General features: G+C 39.9%; 2 protein-coding genes across 2 annotated transcripts; both read left to right on the forward strand.

Moving 5' to 3' along the window:
* Positions 1 to 5,687: 5,687 nt before the first annotated feature.
* LOC134220205 (H/ACA ribonucleoprotein complex subunit 2-like protein) lies at positions 5,688 to 7,154 on the forward strand. Its single transcript, XM_062699191.1, has 3 exons — positions 5,688 to 5,990; positions 6,591 to 6,663; positions 6,729 to 7,154. The coding sequence occupies exons 1-3, from the start codon at positions 5,831 to 5,833 to the stop codon at positions 6,958 to 6,960; spliced, it is 465 nt and encodes a 154-aa protein (XP_062555175.1). The 5' UTR covers positions 5,688 to 5,830; the 3' UTR covers positions 6,961 to 7,154.
* A 4,271-nt stretch (positions 7,155 to 11,425) lies between these two features.
* On the forward strand, positions 11,426 to 11,938 carry LOC134222311 (uncharacterized). The gene has a single exon (XM_062701454.1). The coding sequence runs from the start codon at positions 11,426 to 11,428 to the stop codon at positions 11,936 to 11,938; it is 513 nt and encodes a 170-aa protein (XP_062557438.1).
* The last annotated feature ends 12,287 nt before the right edge of the window (positions 11,939 to 24,225 follow it).

Consider the following 24,225-nt stretch of genomic DNA (forward strand, 5'->3'; position numbering starts at 1 on the left):
ACGAGAACAACTTCGAGCTACTTCGAGCTGCTCATTGGACAGCATTATTGTTATTATCCCACGCACTGCTGTCATATGCGAAGTGTTGCACTCATACACGCGCAAATTCTGCTGTCACGAGGCAACGAGGGGTGTCACAATTCGATAATCAATAAATATTAAATTTAAAATTTAACTTTCCACAAAAGCCTAAAACAAATACAGAACAATTCCCGAATTTTTTGTTACTTAACTTGCTAGGGCCAATAGAATTACAATAGAATTACAATAGAAATTATTGTAACAATACGATAAATTTAATTGTATATACAATAAACTCTATTGTTGCTCACAATAGAATAACAATTAAGAATATTGTTTTCCACCATAAATCCTATTGTAAATGGATGTTTTACAATAGAAAATAGGGGTTGTTAGTTACCGTAACAACAAAAAAATCGTTTATTTCTCGAACAAATTTTTGCAATTACAATAGAATTTATTATAATTCTATTGTCCACATTTTTCTGTCAATAGATTTTATTGTACGTTTATTGGAACAACAATAAGGAAAATTAATTGGTACAATAGAAGAACAATAGAATTGATTGTTCATAAATAAAATGTATTGTAATTTCATGATATTTTAATGTAATTCTATTGTATTTTCTATTCGGGTTGAGTTGTGTTGCAAAGATTGCAAAGGAGATCGTTCGTAAAATACAACAAATCTGATTTTGAAAAAGTATCACCGGCGTGTGCTTACTCGCAATCTACATGCTGATACATTTACAGTTACATCAAACAACTGAAAACCGAAATACGCCGCTCCAAAATTACGAGGTGACAAAGCTAGAAAGAGACAAGATACGAAAAATAACATGGTGTGAAGTGTGTTTCATTTTTGCATTATGACACTTCATTTTTTCATGAAAAACACAAGCGCTAAACAGTACTTTGAAAACACAACGGGGCGATGCAAACATGCGATATTGACAAATAGGTTGACAGCCGGGCGTGGAATTTAGGCGAAAAGGATGTTGTCCACCTGGTCCAAACATTATGGCGCATTTCTGAAGGGCACAAGAGTACACTGTTAGAAAGAAGACGACTAGGGTAAATGATGTATCTTGGACAAGCGCAGGACATTCCTATATATAGGAAATATATCGGGATTGAATAGTATAAAACAATTGAAAACCACTACACTCAGCCAAGAAAACTAGTGATAATCATACGAATATCTTATGTTTATTTGCTATAAGAATATCCTATAAACTTTATACGATTTTCTTATAAACAGCGTGTTATATGACCGAGAATGATTTTCATAAGCTTGTCTTATAAAAATATTAAGTTAATTCAGCCTTCATAAAGAATTTCATAAGGGAATCTTATGAACATCAATAATTCTTGTATATGAGGGTCATAATATTTTCAACACGATTATCATATATGTTGTGCTGTTTCACAAGATCAAAAAAGAAGGAAATAAAAAATACTACACGTAAAAAAATAACCTTATATGTTTTGGCAAAAAACCATTCGAAAATACTTATACTCTTTATTATGCCACCTAATGAATGATCCCATACCAAAAAGCTAATAACATTCATAAGTTAATGAAAAGTATAAGTTTCGGAATGTATGTGACTAATGCGATGTATAAGTTTTTTCTTATACATATCATTAAGAGCCTACTTTGGCAAAAAGGTATTAGAAATATTAATAATAAATAACATTAAATTTTTTTACGTGTACAAATAATGTACAATATAATCTTGTATTTTTCTCGTGTAAACGTATCATTTTTTAAACTAAGATTTTTAACTAGCTTATATCTCAAACATTTATTCATATCAATAACTTTGGGATTATTCGATTTGGGAGACTCGAAATTCGCATGTTCAATCGGTCGGTCCTCTCCTGCTGGTGGGAAATGTTTGCTGGTATATAGTTACGATCCAGCTTCCATTGGCGCCACAAAGTATCCTGCACAATTTGACGGTCGATTTTCTTCGGTTGACGAGCGACGTCACCGCGAATCAACGATTTCAACCCCTCAATTTGTCGCCGCACCAGGTCATTGTTCGAATTGCAGATGAAGTTGAGAAAATCTGTGCTGGTGGTGTCCTGCATTGTTCAAGGTTCTGTAAAATATAAATTATATGTTTTTTTATATAACAGCAGAGAGAAACAATTAACAATAGAAACATTTACTCACGTTTGTGATCGACTTGTAGAAATAAATCTGCGATGAGAACTGCGTCCAACATATTCCACCATGTTGACTTCCCATTTCATAAGATTTGTCTTATGAGTTTTTCACATCAAGAGTAGTGATGAAAATCATAAGACAATTCTTATGTTTTAATTTTTCTATGAATAACTATTATGAACTTCATAAGATACAAAAATGAATTTCTTAACAGGCCATTACTTATCATAAGAGCCTCAATGAAAATGAAATTCGGTAAATTTTCCGCGCTTCATAAGATGAGGCTTATGATGTTCCTTAGATAGTTTAGTTGAGTGTACGTTCAGATTATGAGCTATATCACTTGATATAGAGCATCTTGACATCAGTGTTTGTACATCTAATTTTCACTGGAAATAATGCATATGGCTTCTCATGTCAAGATTCGCTATATCAAGTGATATAGGTCATAATCTGAACGTAGTCTAACCTATGATTAGTCTTGTGTCTCCATTGCCCAATTTTTGAGTAAATTACGTTTACTAGGTGTAAACTGTGATAGACTGCGAACTGAAATATTTTCTTTTTGGACATCAAATATATAATTTCGACATGGAAAATGCATATATTTTGGACAGAGTCATTTTCTCCTAATTTAAAAATGGCCACCTACAGATCTCAATGGTATGACATACCTACACACAAAAAACAAACATTGTTTCATAGAATATTTTGCACTTTACATTTGAAAAGTGCTCCGTTTTTTCAAAAACAAAAATGAAATTGATCCATTTCAATGTTATTTTCTTATTTCAAAAGTTTTTCTTTCCTGTTCCCATTGTAAAATTAAAAGTTCATCCAGTCAACTAGAAAACTGTAGATCTGTCAAAACTGATGAATTTCAAAACAGGAAGAGAGAACAGAACATCGTTTACTTCTGTTTACATAGTTCCACTATGGACTATCAGATGGTAAAAATTACCACAAAATTTATCGAGATGTACATATATTTATTTGGATTGTCATCTAAGTGATTGGTTAAATTTGTCTATTTCTTATATGACTAACACTTCCGTACAACATTACATGTGTTTAATATAAAACTTTTTTCCCACTGTGAATAGAATTATTTTTTGTCCATTCATTTATAGAAAAACTCCCGTAGTAGGTATCTATCCGTGTGCATCAGTGCATCGTCGTTTTCGCCTCTATGTTATTCGCCGCGAAACTTCTCGAACAGTTCCAACAAGTCGCGGTAAACGATTTATTTTATTTTCTCGATCATGAGCTCCGGAAAAGCCTCGGGAAAAGCGGTGCTAGGAGCAGTGAATAACTCATGGGATTGGAAGGTAGGTCATAATATTAGTGTGTAAAGACATGAAAATTTCAGACAAAAACACCTAACCCACTAACGCAATGGAACGAAACGGCTACGGAAGCAGTAGGATTTGACTGGAAATGTATCTGTCCAATCTCGCCGTTTCCGTCGGATTGCGCAGTGGACTTGGCGTGATTTTGCGGAATGCAAATATTTATTGGAATGCAAAAATTTCTTTTTTACAGATTTTCTCAAATTGCTGAACGGCAAAACATCTTAATGTCTGCAATGCACATCCAACGAGCAACTTTGCAGATTTTTGGAGCTGCTACACATTTATACCTACACGTTGAATAAAACTATGAAATAAAATAAACAAAATCTATTATTAATGCAGTAAAAATGTGAAAGAAAATTTGAATGGGTAAGCAGTGGGTGGGAGCCATTTTTTTGGGCGGATGAAACTCTCTCTATTCCACTCTTTTATTTACGATTTGATAATTTCTTTTTGACAGTTCTACAATGTTGTTTTAAAAGTTCAAACTTTTAATTTTAGAATGGAATGCAACTTTCGAAAAATGGTTGTTGCAAAAGTTAACGTACTTTTATTCTGAACATTTGCAACTCTCTACGAAAAAGAACCAACGCAACTTTTTATTTTTACCAATGGTTTTTTTAATTTCAATAATGAATTTTCTTTCTGTGTACACGTATCCACATTCATTTAAATGCATTTATTTGCTTAACTGACATAGGTTAAACCAGAAATTAACATTTTTCCGTAATCTTATCGATATCATTGAAAACAGCCTGAAAGTTGGCAATTAATGGTTCATCCATGTACTGTACATGGGGTGACCAATAAATGTCTGATGCATAAAAACATAACTTCATTTTGGTCACTCTTTTTTCATCCGTCTCGAGTTTATGTTAAGCGATTGGAATATGTTAGTATCTCAATTACAATCAAACTTTGGCCGCAAGACCTCAAAATTGCCGTTTGAACCAATTTAAACGTGTTTCAGGTGCATGTTACGAAGAGTCCTATAATGCATGTTCTCCTGCATACTGGCGCCCAGCAGGCACTTTGGTAGAAAGCTTTACAATTTAGGTAATTTTAAAGATAAATAATAGTTGATTTGTGAATTCTCATTAAGAGCCGCTAGAGTGGAGGTAAAAGTATGCCCGCATAATTACAAACTGCACATGGATATTTTTCCGTGCGGTCGACAATCGTCTCCTCTACTGTTGACAACTGTAAATGAACAATCACATATAAAGTTTTAACAGTTTGTGGTACGGTTATTTGACAAATAACAATATGTTGAATGGGTTGTTAAGTTATGTCACCATAAAAATTCGTCTGTTTTCGCGTGCAAAATTTTCATACAATTTTCAACAGTATGATAAAATGTTGACATATAATGCAGGAAATAAAGAACATTTTAGAAACAGCATGTTATATGTTGACATTTAGTGTTGATGTCGAGCACTTATGGTTGAATCGATCGAAAAGTATTCGATAACCCAACGTATACTGTGAAGCTATATCTTACATCGTAATAATGATTCTGACCATATAACATGTTGTTTTTTATTATGCGGGTGCAATGATCATATTTTCGATAAAAATTTTCCTACACATTATCTAAAATTGATCGAAGAAGCTCAGGCTTGTCCAAAATATGTACATGTCCAAAATATATCATTTACCCTATAGTTCTTTAATCGTATTTTTAAATCGATATCAATCCAAAATAAATTTTATTTATATGTGGCCTCAATGATTAGATGCAAACTATTGACATTCAAAATAACATCTATTTTTCGAACTATAATTGAAAACATGTCAAGGAACATTGACTTCTCCAAATGAATGGAGGTGTGCGTGACTTCGCAGTATTCCTGTCATTGTGTGCTGTCTTCCTCCAAAAGTATTCGTGATATTTTTGCCGCAACAAGATTACCACCCACTTTTACTTTATATATTCTATACAGTGACGTTAGTGTGCGAAAAACTGCGCTTGGAGAACTCAATTCGAACCCGTTTTTCTCCATTCGAGCTTATTGCGACATTGCATTGGCCCTTATGAAACAACTGTGTCGAATTATTCGCCTTTTGTGAATGTAATTTTTGAAGGATACCCTACACCAGAGCTACCAACCCCAAGAAAATAAAAACGATTGCACCCTGCGACTGAAATTGATATTTGCTCACGGGCTCACCATCATCAGAAAAGCAAACAGCAAATTTGTTTTGAAAAAGCACGTGCTGAAAGCGAATCTTGCCGAAACTTTCAGTTTTTGTCCATAAATTTGAAAGTTATTTCTTAAAGATGGGTAAAATTAAAGTGGAAAAACCAGACACCGACTTGGATACCACCGTGGTTAAGGAGGAGGACACATACGACGAGAAATTGCGGAATGTAAATGCGATCTCCCAGCCGATGGCATCCAAAAAGCTGACCAAAAAACTGCACAAGCTGATTGAGAAAGGTGAGGTTGAAATCAATCTGCGTTCGGAACAAACAAAATAAATCAAGCATAATTTTTCATAACGACGTATGTAACAATTATGAGAATTCGAGAAATCCTTTGCAGAAAGTTGGCAAAACTTTTTCTAAAACTGTTTTAAAACTAAATCTTTTTTCAATACTTTTTTCCGCTGCCATGCGTCATTACATGACACGTAATAAGCGTGCTTCACATCAAATCTCAGTTCATTCAAATTCACTGTGAAAAACGATAAAATTATACATACACCGGTATGCTGCACGCACGTCGGTGTACATTGGTCGGTTTTCCATAGTGCACGATTGACGCAACTGCAGTTTTGTTTTGTTTTGCTTTTTTTGGTACATAGGTCGCTCTTAGTTCCCATATGTTAAAGCGACGTATGTAACAGTGAGACTTGACATACGTCGATTCGTAAAAAGATTGAATTAAAGAATTTTAAGATCTGAAATCAGTAAAATCGATGCGTATTATATAAAGCCGCGTGTGATTGTCACGTTGTATTAAAAACCTCATTTTGTTTACTTTTGTTACATACGTCGTTATGAAAAATTTTGCTTGAAATCTTGCTTTCTTTCTCAGCGGCCAAGCACAAAACTTATCTTCGCAACGGATTGAAGGATGTTCAAGTTCGTCTCCGCAAGGGAGAATCCGGGTAAGCCTTCAAAACAAAAATGCCGTGCGCGCTGACAGTTTTTCATAAAAATGTGTTTTCCCCAGCTTGGTAGTTTTTGCTGGAGATGTGACTCCGGTGGAAATTATGTGTCATTTGCCGGCCGTCTGTGAGGAACGGAATATTCCTTATTGCTACACCCCCAGTCGGAAGGATCTGGGCGCTGCCATGGGAGTCAAGCGGGGGACGGTGGCGATGTTGATCCGGGAGCATCCCGACTATCAGGAGATGTACGATAAACTGAAGGTGGAGCTGTCGACACTTCCTATTCCTTCGTAGGAACACAGGCGGCATAGTTGGTAAGGACATAGAGTTTATATTACTATTTGGGTATACCAATATTCAGATTTTCCGGAAGGTATGTTGATACTCAATGTACTGAAGGGATTTTTTTTTTCTTTTTTAAGTTTTTTTAACAAAAAAGATGAATTCAATACATACGCCTAGAATTACGGAAAATTCAGTAATCTAAATCGTTTATTACGTTAACATCGATTCCATACAAAACGCTTCTTAAACTACCGAAAATCCTTATGCTAATGTGACTACACTTACACAACATTTAACAATTTGTTCATCACAACTTTTAAATTATCTTAATGTCAAAATAATAATAATTGTTTTATTGGTGAACAACTTTGTTGCAGTATACCTATCTGTAGGTGAAATGTTAACAATTAATGTCAAAACTAGAATTTTATTTATAATCATCGATAAATTACCTTTATGTAATTCTCTTTGGTTTTGCAACGATTGCGAACATTCCCTTCGAAAACATTATTCGATTTAGATGTGTCCAAATAATGAAACAGATCATTTAATTACATCCATTAATATTATTGTAAAGTTTGAGACATTCATTTATATAAGAGAGGCGGAAACTTGCTAGACTGCTGCAAGAATATTTTGGTCATTTAGGCCGGAACAAACATGAATTCCTTCTTTTGCCATGTTGGTCTCCATGTTGGACAACGAAGGGGGTGGTAAATAAAAATAAATGGATAAATTGATAAAATCGTAAAACTCATCAGTTTTCTTAAAGAACTTGCTGGGAAAGCACAATATTTTTTTTTCAATCAAATTTTGAATTTCCCTTTCAAATAATAAAATAAAGCCACGAAAAAATCGCCCCGATAACAGAAGAAGAAAATAATATTTGTTCCGGCCTTATTTAAATATCGGTACTGAATATGTAGTTTAATAAGCTTGGTGGAAACAATAGCGATTTGGCGTAATATTCATCTTCATGGCACTGCGTTCGCATTACCTGTCTTCCGGCAAGACGGTCGTCAAGGCTGTCTATAAACTACGTGGACAATTTAGGGGGTAAGTGGGGGTATGGCAAATGTCCATAATTCAAACAAATTCATTTTTTTTAAAATAAATCGTCGACTACAGCTTCAAACAGTTCGCCTTTGAAGTACCAAGTGAACAAACAACGTACAATAAGTTGCGTCAGGATCATGATGAGACAAAGGAAGAATCACGTTTAAAAGCTTGAAACTGTATCTTTGTCTCGTCGTAACTTGAAGAAATTCAAGTTACTAAGAGACAAAATTGTCTACGCCTACGATTCTATACAAATTGATAACTTCTATGTCGTAGCGCTGCAAGAAATGTTCAGGATAGTCCCTGCACAAAGGGACTTAAGGATAAGTTAATATTCGGAGCTCCACCGAATTGTTTCGGGTCTACTAAGGCTCTGTCTCATTTGGAGAATTAAACTTAAAAGTGACAGTTCGAAAATTAGCAAATAACCCAATCATAAGAATGGTTGGTGCTACCCAGCAATTCCAATAAGACATCGATGCAAAATGATTCGATATCTGTCAAAACTAATCTTGCTCTGCGAGCAGGGTTATTTGATAATTATTGAAATGTCACTTTTAATTTTAATTTCAGTTTAATTCTCCAAATGAGACAGACCCTTAGTTAAAAACATAATAATTGAAACAATCGGTTTTGTTTAGCGTCTGATGTCGCAATTAGATCGTGAATAGTGCGCATCATTGACAAAACCATGCGCCATGAAGTGCACAACTCCTACATTGATGCAAATTGGCTATTCGATTTTGTGAGCCCTGGATTACTCCGTTACTTTTAAGTGCTAATATTTATATGAAGATATACAGTGTTCAGTTATTTCTATCCTTTCATTACTGCAATAAAGATTGATATATTATGCAATACTAGCAGACCCGACGAACTTTGTTTCGCCTACAATTGATTTATTCTCTGATTAGTTCTCGAGTTAAGCAGAAATGTGTGTTCCATTTGTATGGGAGCCCCCTTTCCAAAAGGGGGAGGGGTCTCAAACCATCTTAAGAACCTTCCCCGACCCCAAAAACCTCTGCATGTAAATTTTCACGCCGATCGGTTCAGTAGTTTCCGAGTCTATAAGGGTCAGACAGACAGAAATTCATTTTTATGTATATAGATATAAGGATTCAAATTGACTCTGTAAACACCGTCATACAACTTCTTTCCATTAAAAGATTGAACTTCGTCGTTGAACTGACGTTAAATACCTCAACTGAATAAGATTGATTAAATCGCTGCTAGTAGTTGCAAAACACGTAGACAAGTTTTTCTTTATGAGGCAGCATAATAAAAGTAAACGTTAATTTTTGAGTTATCCAAGTTCTCTTGGTTGGAAGATTGGAACTTTTGTAATGATTCGGCCTTTTGTACCATTCGGCATTTCGTGGTTCTACCTTTTGTACTGATCCCATTGGTTCAACTCGTCTAGGGGGATGCAATATGTGGAATCACATTTTTGCCTTTCTCGTACAACTAAGTTGTACCGAAAGGCTATCATTTCACTCCGCAAACGAACTTTTTATAGAAGCCTCTGAGACCCATAGTATTATATACCAATCGACTCAGCTCGACGAGCTGAGCACATGTCTGTCTGTCCGTGTGTATGTGTGTGTGTGTATGTGTGTGCACAAAAGCTATAAAAAACATTAGACAACTTTTCGTATAGTAATCCTTATCCGATTTTCTCGCAACAAGTTTCATTCGACAGGGGACAAAGCCTTGTTGATCACTATTGAATTTTATAACGATCGGTCGTTGCGTTTAAAAGTTATGAAGAAAATGGTACATCGGACCATTTAAACCCCATATAAGGTTGGTGTCTTTACTAAATGGGAGAAAGGCACCACCAACGCTAGGTGGATTAATCTGGGTTTTTTTTTTTGCAATTTGCATTTTGTTCAAAATTGCATGAAATACATTGATTAGCGTTGGTAAGTGAAATTTATGTGTGATATTAATGAAATGTTTTAAATTTATTGAATTTTATTTATTGAAGAATGCAGCATGAGCGAAATAGCTGTAACGCCGCACGAGGGCGAACGACGCACGATACAAACGGAAAAACGCCAGAAAGAAGATCGAGATCGCGAAGAGATCAACTTACTCCGCTAATAACGCACAAAAGTTCTATGAGAAATTAAACAGTTCACGTAAAGGCTACGTGTCACTGCCCGATATGTGTAAGGTTATGACCGGGAACCGGCTCCGGATCTTCAGGAAGGAAATCGGCTGGCTGAAAACCAACAAAGCCCCTGGGGTTGACCAACTACCAGGAGAGCTGTTTAAACAAGGTGGTGAGGCACTGGCTAGAGCGCTGCATTGAGCAATTACCAAGGTTTGGAGGCATGAGGTTCTGCCGCAGTAATGGATGGCAGGTGTCGTATGCCCCATCTATAAAAAGAGCGATAAGTTGGATTGTAGCAATTACCGCGCAATAACATTGCTGAAAGCTTCCTACAAGGTACTCTCCCAAATTCCACGCCGCCGACTAACATCAATTGCAAGAGAGTTCGTGGGGCAGTACCAGGCGTAATCTATGGGCTAACGCTCTACCACGGACCAGGTGTTCGCCGTTCAAAGCCGCATATGATACAATCATTCAGGACCAGCTATAGCAGCTACCGCACAAACACGGACGCAAAAATCGAACGACTGTGATGCGCCGGGCACGTAGCCAGAATGTCGGACAGAAATCCGGTAAAGATGTTTCTTGACAGCGTTCCGATGGGAACAAGCAAGCGCGGTTCTCAGCGAGCAAGGATGAGCGATCAGGTGGAAGGCGATTTGTGGGCCCTCCGTAGACTGCGTGTTTAGCGACGTGCAGCCTAGGATCTCTTAAGGGTGACAATCGATCTCTGCATCTCCCATGCACGGTACACACATAAAATACCCAAATATTCGTTGAAGTCAATATTTCAAAGTCTGGCTGAACTTGCCCTATAGTAGACCCCATGAGGATCCATAATAGAAGATCGCTTCCCTATACCGTGACATGCCCTATTACCGTGGGGTTAAGGACGGGTCCACAATAAATTCGCTATATAAAATTCAATTTGTAACAATCAACCTTGAAAACTATGTCGCTTTAATCAATATTAAATACATTTGAAGGGGAAAATATGTTTTGTACTTCAACTCATAAAAAATGAAGAAAATAGTGTTCGACATTTGACTTATGAATATGCCTGTGGTGCGCACTACCAACATGAATGAGTGCGCCCCCTGGATACACCTATGTAGAGTAGTAAAAGTTGGCGCCGCCATATTTGTTGTCAGTCAGTTGAAGTTATAATAAAAAACAATAAACACGCGTTTTTATCTTCGTTCCGCGTTCCGTTTATTTATCGTTAGAAACGTCCTCCGGTTCCCACATTGGTGACCCCGACGTGATATTCCGTCGCGTTTGAACGAAAACACAGCGAACATGTCGCAAGAGAACCTTGCAGGAAATGTGCAGACAGCCGCGGCCGCCGTGGCTGGAGTAGCGGTTAAGCTTCCGGATTTCTGGAAGAACGATCCGGTGATGTGGTTCGCACAGGCCGAGGCGCAGTTTGCTCTGGCCAATGTGGTGCGCGACCACACAAAGTTCTATCACATCATCGCAAAAATTGACCAATCCGTCATTTGCCATGTGACAGATTTGGTCACGAATCCGCCAGCCAATAACAAATACGACACTCTCAAACAACGTCTGATTTCCCGATTCCAAGTATCCGCACAAGGTAGATTGGAGCGGTTGCTGAGTGCTTGTGATCTTGGAGACATGCGCCCAACCCATCTACTTGCAAAAATGCAAGAAATCGCTACTGGACTGAACGTAACAGACGATTTGATGAAGATGCTATTCCTTCAGCGTATGCCTCCCAGCGTGAAGGCAGTACTTTCAATCAGCGACGGAACTATCCATCTTCCCACATCGCCGTCGTTTCGAATGTAGCTTCTGCTTCCGATACCGTTGCTGATTTACAGAACCAGGTTGCGGCTTTGACGGCTGAAATTAGAAACCTAAAAGCAACACGCGGCACATTCCGAAGTCGATCAACATCTAGATCTTCAAGCCGTTATCCGGAAGACGAAATATGTTGGTTCCATCGCAAGTTTGGCGGTCGAGCTTTGAAATGTCGGGAATAGACTGGCCCAGGAAACAAAAAGTTGTCTAATTCCACGGGCACCCCCCAGGATTGTGTCTTTGGGTGAGAAAATCAATCTCTGAAAATTTCAGCTCAATCGCTTGTTGCATAAGCTGGCGCATTTGATTTGAAGTTTGTATGGGGATTTCAGCCAAAATGTATAGGAAAATACACCTCCGTCACTCATTCGATCTGGAAATTGGTTCTGATTGCTCGATTGACCTCAGAATTGCAAAAACGGCAGTTGGTATGCTACAGAACAATTTCACAGAACATTGTATGATGATTAAATGAACTTTTATTTAGGTTTCGGCTGATGCGATTCGATCAAAAAACCCAAAAATACACAAATCAGCTCCTAATAAATCAGCCGAAAATTATATAAAAGTTCATTTAATCATCATGCAATGTTCTGTGAAATTGTTCTGTAGCATACCAACTGCCGTTTATGCAATTCTCAGGTCAATCGAGCATCCAGAACCAATTTCCAGATCGAATGAGTGACGAAGGTGTATTTTCCTATACATTTTGGCTGAAATCCCCATACAAACTTCAAATCAAATGCGCCAGCTTATGCAACAAGCGATTGAGCTGAGATTTTCGGAGATTGATTTTCTCACCCAAAGACACAATTCTGGGGGGTGCCCCTTGGAATTCGACAACATTTTTTTCTCCCCATAGTAATCTGGGCCAGTCTAGTCGGGAACCATGCAGATACAGTTCAAAAAACTAGATTCTCGTTCGCTCGAAACGGCGGGAGTGAACGCAAACGCAGTCAGCCGCCGTATACTTCTATTCGACCGTTCATCTAACATGCGATTCCTTATCGATACCGGTTCGGATGTATCGATAATTCCGGCAACAAGCAGAGACAGGAACAAAGAAGCGACACCATTCATCCTACTTGCAGCGAATGGTTCCAGAATAAAAGTGTATGATAAAAGGTTTGTCACGATGGATCTGGGATTACGTCGTCGTTTCAACTGGCCGTTTCTTGTTGCTGACGTGGGAATGGCAATTATCGGCGCAGACTTTCTCGCAACACATGGCATACTAGTGGACTTGAAGCATCGACGGCTTATTGACGAATTGACCAAGCTATCATCGACAGGAGGCGTGACTGAAACATCGGTTCATTCCGTAACATTGATAGCTTCGGATCACCCGTTCCGGGAGTTGCTGAACAAGTTCAAGGAAATTACTTTACCGACGATGATCAAAACAGCAGTGCAACACGACGTTACTCACCACATTCAAACCAGAGGTCCCCCGGTGTCAAGTAAATGCCGTAGAATGGCCCCAGACAAGGTGAGTGCTGCAAAAAAAGAATTCCAAGTAATGATCGATCTCGCTATATGCCGTCCCTCCAGTAGCTGTTGGGCAAGTCCGCTCCACTGCGTTCCAAAAAAAAGTGGAGAATGGAGGTTTGTGGGGGATTACCGAGCATTAAATAAAGCAACCGTGCCCGATCGCTACCCGGTTCCTCACATCCACGACTTGTTAAACACTTTTCAGGGTAAATCCATTTTTACAACACTGGACCTCGAAAGAGCTTACCATCAAATACCAGTAGAGGAACGGGATGTGCCAAAAACGGCAGTAATTACGCCTTTCGGACTCTACGAGTTTACGCGTATGCAGTTTGGGCTTTGCAACGCTAGCCAAACGTTTCAAAGATTCTTGCACAAAGTATTCAGTGGCATGGACTTCGTAGTAGTCTTCGTGGATGATATCTGCATCGCCTCTACTCTAGCACACTAGAAGAATACTACGAACATGTGCGGGCCATTTTCGACAGGTTAAAATCATATGGCCTCGTTATAAACGTGGCCAAAAGTAGATTTGCAGAGGCTTGTGTTAACTTTCTTGGATACGTGGTAAACAAGGACGGCATTAATCCTTCCCCGGATCGGATCGTGTTAAGGGTATCGTGAATTTCCCAGCGCCTAGTATCGTAAAGGATCTAAGGCGATTTCTAGCGCTTTTGAACTGCTACAAAAGATTCATCCCACGAGTATCAGATTTGCAGATCGAACTTCGAAATCTTATTCCGGGAAATAAAAAGAACGCTTTTCGGAAAATAGTGTGGTCTGAAGAGGCAAGAAAAGCATTCAAAATTTGCCGGAAATCTTTGGCAGATAACGCTCTCCTGCATTATCCTGATTCTTCGAAACCTTTGAGCCTCCTCATAGACGCATCAAATACCGCTGCGGGTGCTGTGCTTCAACAGTTTAATGGTGATAATTGGATTCCTTTAGGTTTCTATTCCGAGAAATTTTCTCAGTTGAAGTATTCAACATTCGGTCGAGAATTAACAGCCATGAAGAAGTCGGTCCAATACTTTCGGCACATGCTGGAAGGAAGAAAATTCGTAATTTACACTGATCATATGCCGCTAACACACGCTATGACATCGAACCCAAGCAGTCGTTTACCACACGAAGATCGCTATTTGAGGTACATCTCCGAATTCACGAACGACATTCGTCATATAAGTGGACAGTTCAATGTTGCAGCTGATGCATTGTCACGAACGGCGACGGTCTCTATTTCCTCACCGATCGACTACGAAAAAATTGCTGATGACCAGGTTGATGACAGTGAGCTGAATCGTCTTCTATGCTCGCCTACTTCGCTCAAGTTAGAACTATGCCGTACAACTTTGGCATCAAAACCTCTATACTGTGATATGTCTCGGAATACCGAAAGGCCATACATACCACCGCAACATCGGCAAATGGTTCTTCGTCATTTTCACGGTTTGGCTCACCCAGGAGTTCGTGCCACTCGTCGCTTGATTTCTGACCGTTTTATTTGGAAGAACATGAACAAGGACGTAAAATTTTTTGTGCAGAATTGTCTTCAGTGTCAACGCTCTAAGGTTCATCGTCATATTGTGGCCCCTCTCCAAAACATTCCCCTACCGAGTAGCCGATTTCGTCACATCCATGTCGATATAGTTGGACCATTACCTCCATCGAATGGAAAACGCTATTTACTTACAATCGTTGACCGTTTTTCTCGATGGCCCGAGGCTATTCCAATTGAAGATATGACGGCCAGCAGAGTAGCGCTAGCGTTGTATGAGACGTGGGTCGCTCGTTTCGGCGTACCTGAGACCATTTCTACAGACCAAGGTAGGCAATTCGAATCCGAACTTTTCCGAGAATTATCAGAAACGATGGGTTCTCAACATATCCGTACAACGGCTTATCACCCACAAGCTAACGGTTTAGTGGAGCGGTTCCATCGTACATTGAAAGCAGCAATAATGGCAGTTGACTCCAAGCACTGGTGTGACCGGCTGCCCATGATAATGCTCGGGCTTCGATCTGCTTTTCGACCGGACTTCAATTGCTCAGTCGCGGAATTGGTTTACGGCCAACCTCTGCGACTTCCTGGAGAATTCCTGAACTGCGTGGAAAGTGGCGCGACCAGAACGGATTTTGTGAACGCACTCCGAGACACATTCATCAAACTACAACCAATCGATCCTGTTCATCATTCGAAGCCAGCCGTTTTTGTTCATCGACAGTTATTAAAATGCAGCCATGTGTTTATCAGAATCGACGCAGTTAAGAAGCCGCTCGTTCAGCCATATGAGGGTCCTTTCGAAGTGGTGAGGCGATTCAACAAGTTTATGGATCTAAGCATCAACGGAAAAATTCAAAGGATTTCGATTGACCGTATCAAGCCGGCATTCACAGCTGATCAAGGAATAATCGAACATCCGCAATTAGATGAGAAAACTAAAATTACACCGTCAGGACATAGGGTCCGATTTCTAGTGTAATTAGGGGGGGCTATGTGGTGCGCACTACCAACATGAATGAGTGCGCCCCCTGGATACACCTATGTAGAGTAGTAAAAGTTGGCGCCGCCATATTTGTTGTCAGTCAGTTGAAGTTATAATAAAAAACAATAAACACGCGTTTTTATCTTCGTTCCGCGTTCCGTTTATTTATCGTTAGAAACGTCCTCCGGTTCCCACATGCCTAATACCGCGAACATTTCGAAGAAGATTCCAAATACCGCGCAGAAAATTGCCTTATACCGTGCCTTATTAAACAAGCTCAAATGATGAACTTAAGACCACATTTACAATAAATTTGTAAGTAATCGAATCATATAAAAATTTCAATTAAATTATTAGGTCACATTAAAAAAACGTCATAAAAAATTACTGTTTTACACAGATACTGGAAAAATAATCATTTCCTTGGGAAGTTAGCAACTTCTCAAATAATTTACTTCACATTAATTTAGATTTTAGATAGGTGATATCCAATCGAGTGTCTAAGTAGATTTGAAGACAATGGGAGGATTTGTATTCAGATGAAAAATACCTACATTTCTAATGGAAACTGTACAGGAAAAATATTTACGTCTATAGTCTGTGGTAAATATCGCATAAATGATATCGTATTCGCATGTGCTGAATGACACAATAAAGACGATTTGTATGTTCATTAGATGTATATCATCTTCAAGTCTTCCAACAGAAGTTTCTCTTTGGGGAAGTACTGGAATAATACATATCGCAATGTGTAATTCGACCTGGACGATGCTCGTGGAGGACCAACGCACACTTGGAGTTTTCGAAAGGAAAGTGCTGCGTACCATCTATGGTGGGGTGCAGATGGCGGACGGTACGTGGAGGAGGCGAATGAACCACGAATTGCATCAGCTGTTGGGAGAACCATCCATCGTTCACACCGCGAAAATCGGACGACTGCGATGGGCCGGGCACGTAGCCAGAATGTCGGACAGTAACCCGGTGAAAATGGTTCTCGACAACGATCCGACGGGCACAAGAAGGCGAGGTGCGCAGCGGGCAAGGTGGATCGATCAGGTGGAAGATGACTTGCGGACCCTCCGTAGACTGCGTGGTTGGCGACGTGTAGCCATGGACCGAGCCGAATGGAGAAGACTCTTATATACCGCACAGGCCACTTCGGCCTTAGTCTGATTAAATAAATAAATAATGTGTAATTCATCTGAATGATGCTCCCCTAGTAATACTACGCATAAAATGTCGTAGATATTTAACATGAATGTTTCAATACCTATATGATACTGTCTAGTGGTCTATGTATCCAATGTGAGGGTTTTGTTTTATTTGTCTGAGTATCAACTTCACGGTATAGCCAAGTCACGGTATTAGGCACTACCGGCGAAGAAGATGGCCTAATACCGCGACAATGGCTTGATCAATAAAAATGCAACAACAAGAATATTAAATACCATTTCAGTATCCAGCTCGTATTTTATTGCTGTAAAAATGGGCTCAATGAGATATTGGAAGTAAATATCATTAAAAAATTAGGTTACAAGACATAGGAATGAAACCATAATTTTAAGCGTTTTGCTAAGCGGATGAAAATTTTGACTGGTCGAGCCATACATTTTCCCATTTATTTTTTAGCGCCTAATTTACGTCACAAATACCCACAATAATAATTTGCTAACATTTTCTGATATATATTTGTGCATTTCACCAAATAATGTGATGTGTATAACAGACAGTACCTCTATATTCATCTATTTGGATAAAATCCACGGTATTAGGCAATGCGCGGAATTAGGGCAGGTCACGGTATAGTCGACACTGATTTTGATTTTCATGTTCCGTTTCGGGATGTTCTCCTTTCTTATTATGAACCGTCCAAAGTATTTCTAAAATGGACACTCTCGTGTGTATTTTTTTACAAAATTTAAAAAAAAATATAGGGAGTGAGTGCTAGTAGTGGACCCCGTGCATATAATGGACCCCCTGAACAAAACTCAAATTAAACGCTGGAATCGACTATTTTCTGCCAAATTCCATTGGATCAAAGTTGCTCCACATATCAGGGTAGTTGTTCCATGCAATTCTTTTGGCTTGGGATATTTTTTTTTGTCTTTATTATCGAGATTTTCAGCCCGAGGCTGGCTCGTCTCATGGCTTGGGATACTAAAATTAAGTTATATTAACTAATTTGTAAAAGTAAATACGTTAGGGGGTCCATTACTAGCACACAAGGGGGGGGGGTCCATAATAGGCAACTGGAACATGTGGAAATGGAACATGTAAATCAAATGGAGGGGACCATAATACGTATGTAAACAAACTCTATGTTGCGTATTATGGACCCGGAGTGGCTATAATAGGCAATCTGACTACACTATTTTTAAATATTTATTTTAGTAGTAAAAATGAATGTTTTAGCATGTTTTAAGTACGAAACGCATTGCTGATAACTGTTACTTGTCATCTGGTGCTACAGAATGGCAATATATCATGAGTCTGACTCTAGCGAAGCGATTGAAGTAAATTTCTGTCCTTAAGGGGTCCATTACTAGCACTCGCTCCCTATTTTTACAGTTGATTGCATTTTCAATGCATGTAATCATATCGTTGGAATGTGAGTTAAGTTCTCCTGATGGAATTTAAAACGAAAATGGTTATATCAAGATGAATTCAATGTAAGAATAAGTACCTTGGTTCCTACTATGCTGTAATAATGAAATTATTCCTAGAGGGTCCACTATTGGTCATTATACCCTGTGTACAGAAATGGCCACTCCGACCTTAAGGCTGGTGCCTCATTGCGCATCTCGATTCGACAGCATTTTCGTACGACCATTTACATGGTTGGCTCGTTTCAAGTCGAGGTGCGCAATGTCACTGGTTTACATTTCGGAAAACGGTGTCACGGGATTTGGTCCCCCATGTTTCCTTTCGAAATGGGGGACCAAATCCCGTGACACGTTTTCCGAACTGTTAACCAGCCTTAAGGCCTTCATTATTACAGTATAATATGAACCAAGGTTCTTACATTGAATTTATCTTGATATAAACATTTTAACATTTTCGTTTGAAATTCCGTCGGGAGAACTTAATTTACATTCGAACGATATGATTACATGCATTGAAAATGTTATCAACTACAAAAATAGACATGCGAAGATAACCATGGGATCATTAAAGGTCTAAGCGGGGATGGTTTGGTAGCTGCCCTATAACTGTTTCGAGCTGCAAAACTGCCCTTGTTACACTTCAGAAATTGAGCCACATTATTCTGTTCAGCTGTATTGAATTAAAGAAAGATTATAGACACAAAATAAACATATCCATCCCTATGCTGGGTTGAAAACAAACTCTACCGGTATATTATATTGCCGATGGGTGACGTGTCATGTCTTTTGCAGTGAATTTCCGGCCGGGAAAGAAAAAGCCGAACAAAGGAGAGAAGTAAAAAAGCCATCGCAGTGAACGGTCGCCATACCGCGTGTGTGTGCTCTGAAGCCGAGTGATCAGCCGACAAGAAGGAATCGGCAAATTTAAATCGGAATATTGTTCCTGCATGCTGAATATTCGCCGAAACGGGCCTGGATTAAAGGATTAAATATCTAGTGACTTTAGCCTGGATTATTCCCCGAAACGTTCAACGTCAGTGACGTTTGTCACGTCGCAAATCGCATCACCGTATACTCATCTCTGCCAGCCGCAAACTGCGGCGACACCATCGGCATACGTGCCGAACGAAGAGATTACGCATAAAGAACCTTGAAAGCACGGTGTTTCGATCAGCGCCATTCAACACATCACAAATCGTATCACTGTAGCCACCTCCGCGAATCGCAAACTGCTCCGTCACGGTGCAGAACGAAGAAATTCCGCACAAAAGATCAACCTTACCTCAAACCGTATAGCTATGATTGCTTCCGTAAGCCGCAAACTACCGACGTTATCCGCAACGGTTCCGCACCGAGAGGGTCTGCACGAAAGAGACACGGAAAGACCATTCCTAATAGGGTGTCTTCGAATTAAACAACCCCGAGAAAGGGGTTTTGTTTTGCACCTACAGATCTGTCGACTGGGGGGTCCCGTAGCGTAGTTGGCTACACGTTCGCCTTTCAAGCGAATGGTCATGGGTTCGATTCCCAGCCCCTCCACCAAAACCCTCGCCAGTCGCCGGATGCGCAGCCTATGCAATGGCGTATTGGGGTGCACGCCTCACCGTCACGGCTGCCTGATGACGACTGACAACTTGCTCTTCTCGGAGGCATTCCTCCAAACGTTACCCGGATGAATGGCAACCGGACAATGCAACGATCATTGGATACACGACATGGACAAAACGAACACAATGGACTCACGACGAGATGGACCAGCAACGACAACAACAATGAATAATGGAAGAATCTAACAATAGATTCTGTGTGGATTCTGGCTGCAGAATACCACAGTGGATCTCGGCACAGTAGCGGTTAAGTAACACAGAGTGCCTACCAAATAAATAAAGGAATAATAATAGGATCTGTCGACACGGTGGGCTCCGAGGCCAGCGATTGCCTGGCCGGCTGCGAGTCAAACGGGTACGGAACGGAACGGCTGGAGAGAGTCTCTATTATGTCGCCAGCACTAAATTGTATTCCGACTTCCGACGTTTTACTTCCGAACTTACTTCCGACATCATGAACGTCAGAACAAAATTTGAATTTGCTATCAAAACATTGTCGGAAGAGCGTTCAGAAGTGTGGAAATCGACTTCCGAACCTCAATTTGGTGCCAGCGACGTTGTCAGCGACAAAACAAGCTCGATTTTGTGACAGATAACACCATGCAGTGTTGCATATTTATTTTATTTTTCCGTGTGAATCTCGTCGGAAGTGGGCCTTGCTGCCGTCAGCAATGTTGCTCAGTTGCTCAGCGTCATATAAACAGTTTTGGTCTAAATGCACAATACTGCCGTGAATCGCATATTTGTCCCATCTTTGCTGGGTTTCCTATTCATATGGGACAAATATGCGATTCACAGCAGAATACCATGCGTGCCGGTGATTGGGAGTGGCACAAGCTGCGGTTCTGATTAGGGGCGACCGACGACCGGTAACTGATTGGGTTAGTAGCTGCCCGAAGGCAACCGAATGAAAAGGCGCACGGCACGACGCGTCACCAAGGCAACGCCGCTTATCTGCGGTCTGTGTTAACAACGGTCGGTGAGCAAAACCACTAGATGGGTCCCCGGCCTCGCAGAGAGGACGAGTTGAAAGATTAAGGGAACAGCCTTTAACAAGGCCGAGCAGTAAGAAAGCATGTTTCGATAACCTATGCGAAGGAGCCAACGCGAATTCATGGGGTGACGCCTACAGGATAGTGATGGCCAAGACCAAAGGGAGCTCTTCACAAGTCCCTGGACAAGACCACCGAGATAGCGATCCAACATAATGGCGAGGTATTCGATACTGTGCGTTAGTGACACTTGATGTGAAGAACGCATTTAACAGCGCAAGCTGGGATGCCATCGCGCTCCCGTTACTCAGGCTTAGCATGACGGTGGGCATGTACCGGATTTTGGAAAGCTATTTCCAGAACCGTGAACTATTATACGGCTTCGCAGATGACGTAACCTTGGAGGTCTACGGGGAGTCAATTCCCGATTTAGAACTGACCGCTGCACACGCGTTCAGCACGGTGGAGGATTGGATGAGCGCAAGAGGCCTGGAGCTCGCTCAACATAAGCGGAGGTGGTTATCGTCAACAACCGCAAGTCGGTTCAACATGCAGTGCTATTCACGTGGGTGAAGTCGCGATCGCATCAAGGCGGAGTTTGAAGCTCCTTGGGGTCATAATAGACGACAAGCTGACCTTCCCCAGCCATGTCGACTATGAGTGTAAGAGGGCTTCGACTGCTATTGCGGCATTATCGAGGATGATGTCCAACAGTTCCAAGGAGTGTGAATCAGGTGGTAGGGTGAGCATCCAAGTTAGTCTCACATGGTGCGTAAAGGGTGAGCACCCAAGTTAGACTCACATGGTATGTCAGTGGTGAGCGTCAGAAAGAGTGTCAGGGTGTGCCAGAGGGTATGTTAGAGAGAGCACCCAAGTAAGCCTCATACGGGATGAGTGCCTGTGTGAGCGTGAATGAGCGAGTACATCAAGTAACCTCAAGTAACCGTCAACCCCATTCCCTGAGTGATAATCTCAGGTGCCTGTTTGCAGATTTGCCTTCATCCCCCTATAAAAAATACATAAAATACCCAAATATACGTTATTGTTCGTTGAAGTCAACATTTAAGTCTGACTAAATTTGCCCTACAGTAGACCCCCTGAGGATCCATAATAGGAGATCGCTTCCCTATATAGTCAACACTCCATTTGATTTTCATGTTTCGTTTCGGGATGTTCTCCTTCTTTATTATGGACCCTCCTAAGTATTTCTAAAATGAACACTCCCGTGTGTATTTTTTTACAAAATTGGAAAAAAACACAGTATATTTTTGCACTTGATGGCATTTTCAATGCATGTAATCATGTGTATGTATATTCAATCTAACCCCCACTGTCCGGCAGTGGTATTATGGAAGAAAGCTGTCTGTAATAAAGTCAGCTTTAGCCCGGGAGTTAGAAGGTGTTAGCTCTGTTGTAGCCCTTTTCAGACTGCCTTGTAACTAACGTCCAGTCCGAGGTCACTTTCACTTGCAGTAAGCCCCGCCTGTTTATGCTACCATTATCAATTGGATAATGGATCCATGAACAAACTTCCGGATTTTTAAATCCAGCGCGTATTTAGTTTAGGAATCGTATAAAATACATATTGAAACAATCTCACCAAATTGATTCAATTTCGGTTAAATGAAACGATGATCACTACTAGTGTCCACAAACCAATCACTTCATTCTTCCAGATCTATTCTGAGCAATTCGTTATTGGTCCATGTATTTCTGATATTATCCCTCCCCATGTATATTAGACCTCTTCATGTTTTCAAAAAGTATCAAAAATTCAACCGGTCAGCCCAGAATCACAATTCTTATACTAAAATAAGTCTCCTGTCAAATTTTCAGCTAATTCGGATAAAATTTCGAGGCTGCTCAAGACGATTTAGTGTTTTTAAGCTATTTTCAATTTTGTAAAAAGTCTAACAAGAGATAAAAACGTCGAACACTATCGCAACAACCTCTATACGGAAGCTTTGGGTGTACTCTACAAGTCTTGTGAACATTGCGATTCGTTCCGTTCACGTTTTGTCCATGTTAAAGTGATTTTCAAGCTTTTAAGTGCATAAAAATACTGTTTCCCCAAAAGCAGTTGTTCTACAAAATTCTCGAATTTATGACAAATGATTGCTAATTTATAATATAATTATTCTTCTTTTTTCTCTGGAATTTTGAATAATATAATTGTCAATGTGCGATTTATCGGTAAATTCTTAAAAATCAGAAGCAAAACATTTGTCATAAATTTGCACGCTGAGATTTCTTTAAACAACTTGTTCAAACAAAGAAGCTTCGATTTCACTTGTTACTACGATGCACTCAATGTTAAAAGCATGCAGACATATGGTGAAATTCAGGGTGTCGACTACCTGGAAAAACCTGGAAAGTCAGGGAATTTCATTTTGGACCTGGAATGTCAGGGAAAGCCAGGGAATTTTGAATGAGGTCAGGGAAAAAAATCACAACCCCCAATATTTAAAATGTATAGTGATTTTTTTTTTAATTTCGTATACCCATCATAGTTGATAGTCGTGATTGGCCAAGAAACAACAAATAATTCACAGCTCACCAATTGGACAGTTTTCTCGGGACTAGAAAACCATTCTCACTGTGCATGTTTCGGAGTTTCTTTAATTCAAGACCAATAACGATGCCGGCCACGTCCTCACAGTCAATTAGGATAAGGGTAGGAAAATTAGTTCGACACTCATTGCTACAAGAGAACGAGGAATCCTCTGCATCTCCATGAGCGCACTGGAAAGAAATAGTATGTTAGTTGGGAAGGAAATATATTGGAAATCGCCTTGGTAAGCGACTAAATATTTCTTTTGAACGACGCCATATCCATGATAGCCGATAAACAATACTCCGAGGCAGTTACAGTCGACAACCACCTCCACTATCAAGCTATAAAGATTCTTTTTTGAGTGTCCGTTGGCAGTCTCTAGACTAAAAGCCCTTTTCATGTTCCCCATGGTAATCGAGTTTGTTGCTAATGATCTCTAAGCAATAACAGAAGTTCCAAAGCCACGTTGCTCAAATGGCCACTGTTGAGACCTGATCCAAATAGCTTTTTTTCCCTTTAATATTTTAGACTATTTAGTTTGG

The sequence above is a fragment of the Armigeres subalbatus genome, chromosome 3, assembly GCF_024139115.2.
Source record: "Armigeres subalbatus isolate Guangzhou_Male chromosome 3, GZ_Asu_2, whole genome shotgun sequence".
Taxonomy (NCBI): Eukaryota; Metazoa; Arthropoda; class Insecta; order Diptera; family Culicidae; genus Armigeres; species Armigeres subalbatus.

Excerpts from the sequence above, each read along its gene's own strand:
- LOC134220205 (XM_062699191.1), top strand. The coding sequence starts at position 5,831 with ATGGGTAAAATTAAAGTGGAAAAACCAGACACCGACTTGGATACCACC. Across the intron at positions 5,991-6,590 it reads GCACAAGCTGATTGAGAAAG|CGGCCAAGCACAAAACTTAT; the intron begins GTGAGGTTGAAA and ends TTTCTTTCTCAG. Across the intron at positions 6,664-6,728 it reads CTCCGCAAGGGAGAATCCGG|CTTGGTAGTTTTTGCTGGAG; the intron begins GTAAGCCTTCAA and ends TGTTTTCCCCAG.
- LOC134222311 (XM_062701454.1), top strand. The coding sequence starts at position 11,426 with ATGTCGCAAGAGAACCTTGCAGGAAATGTGCAGACAGCCGCGGCCGCC.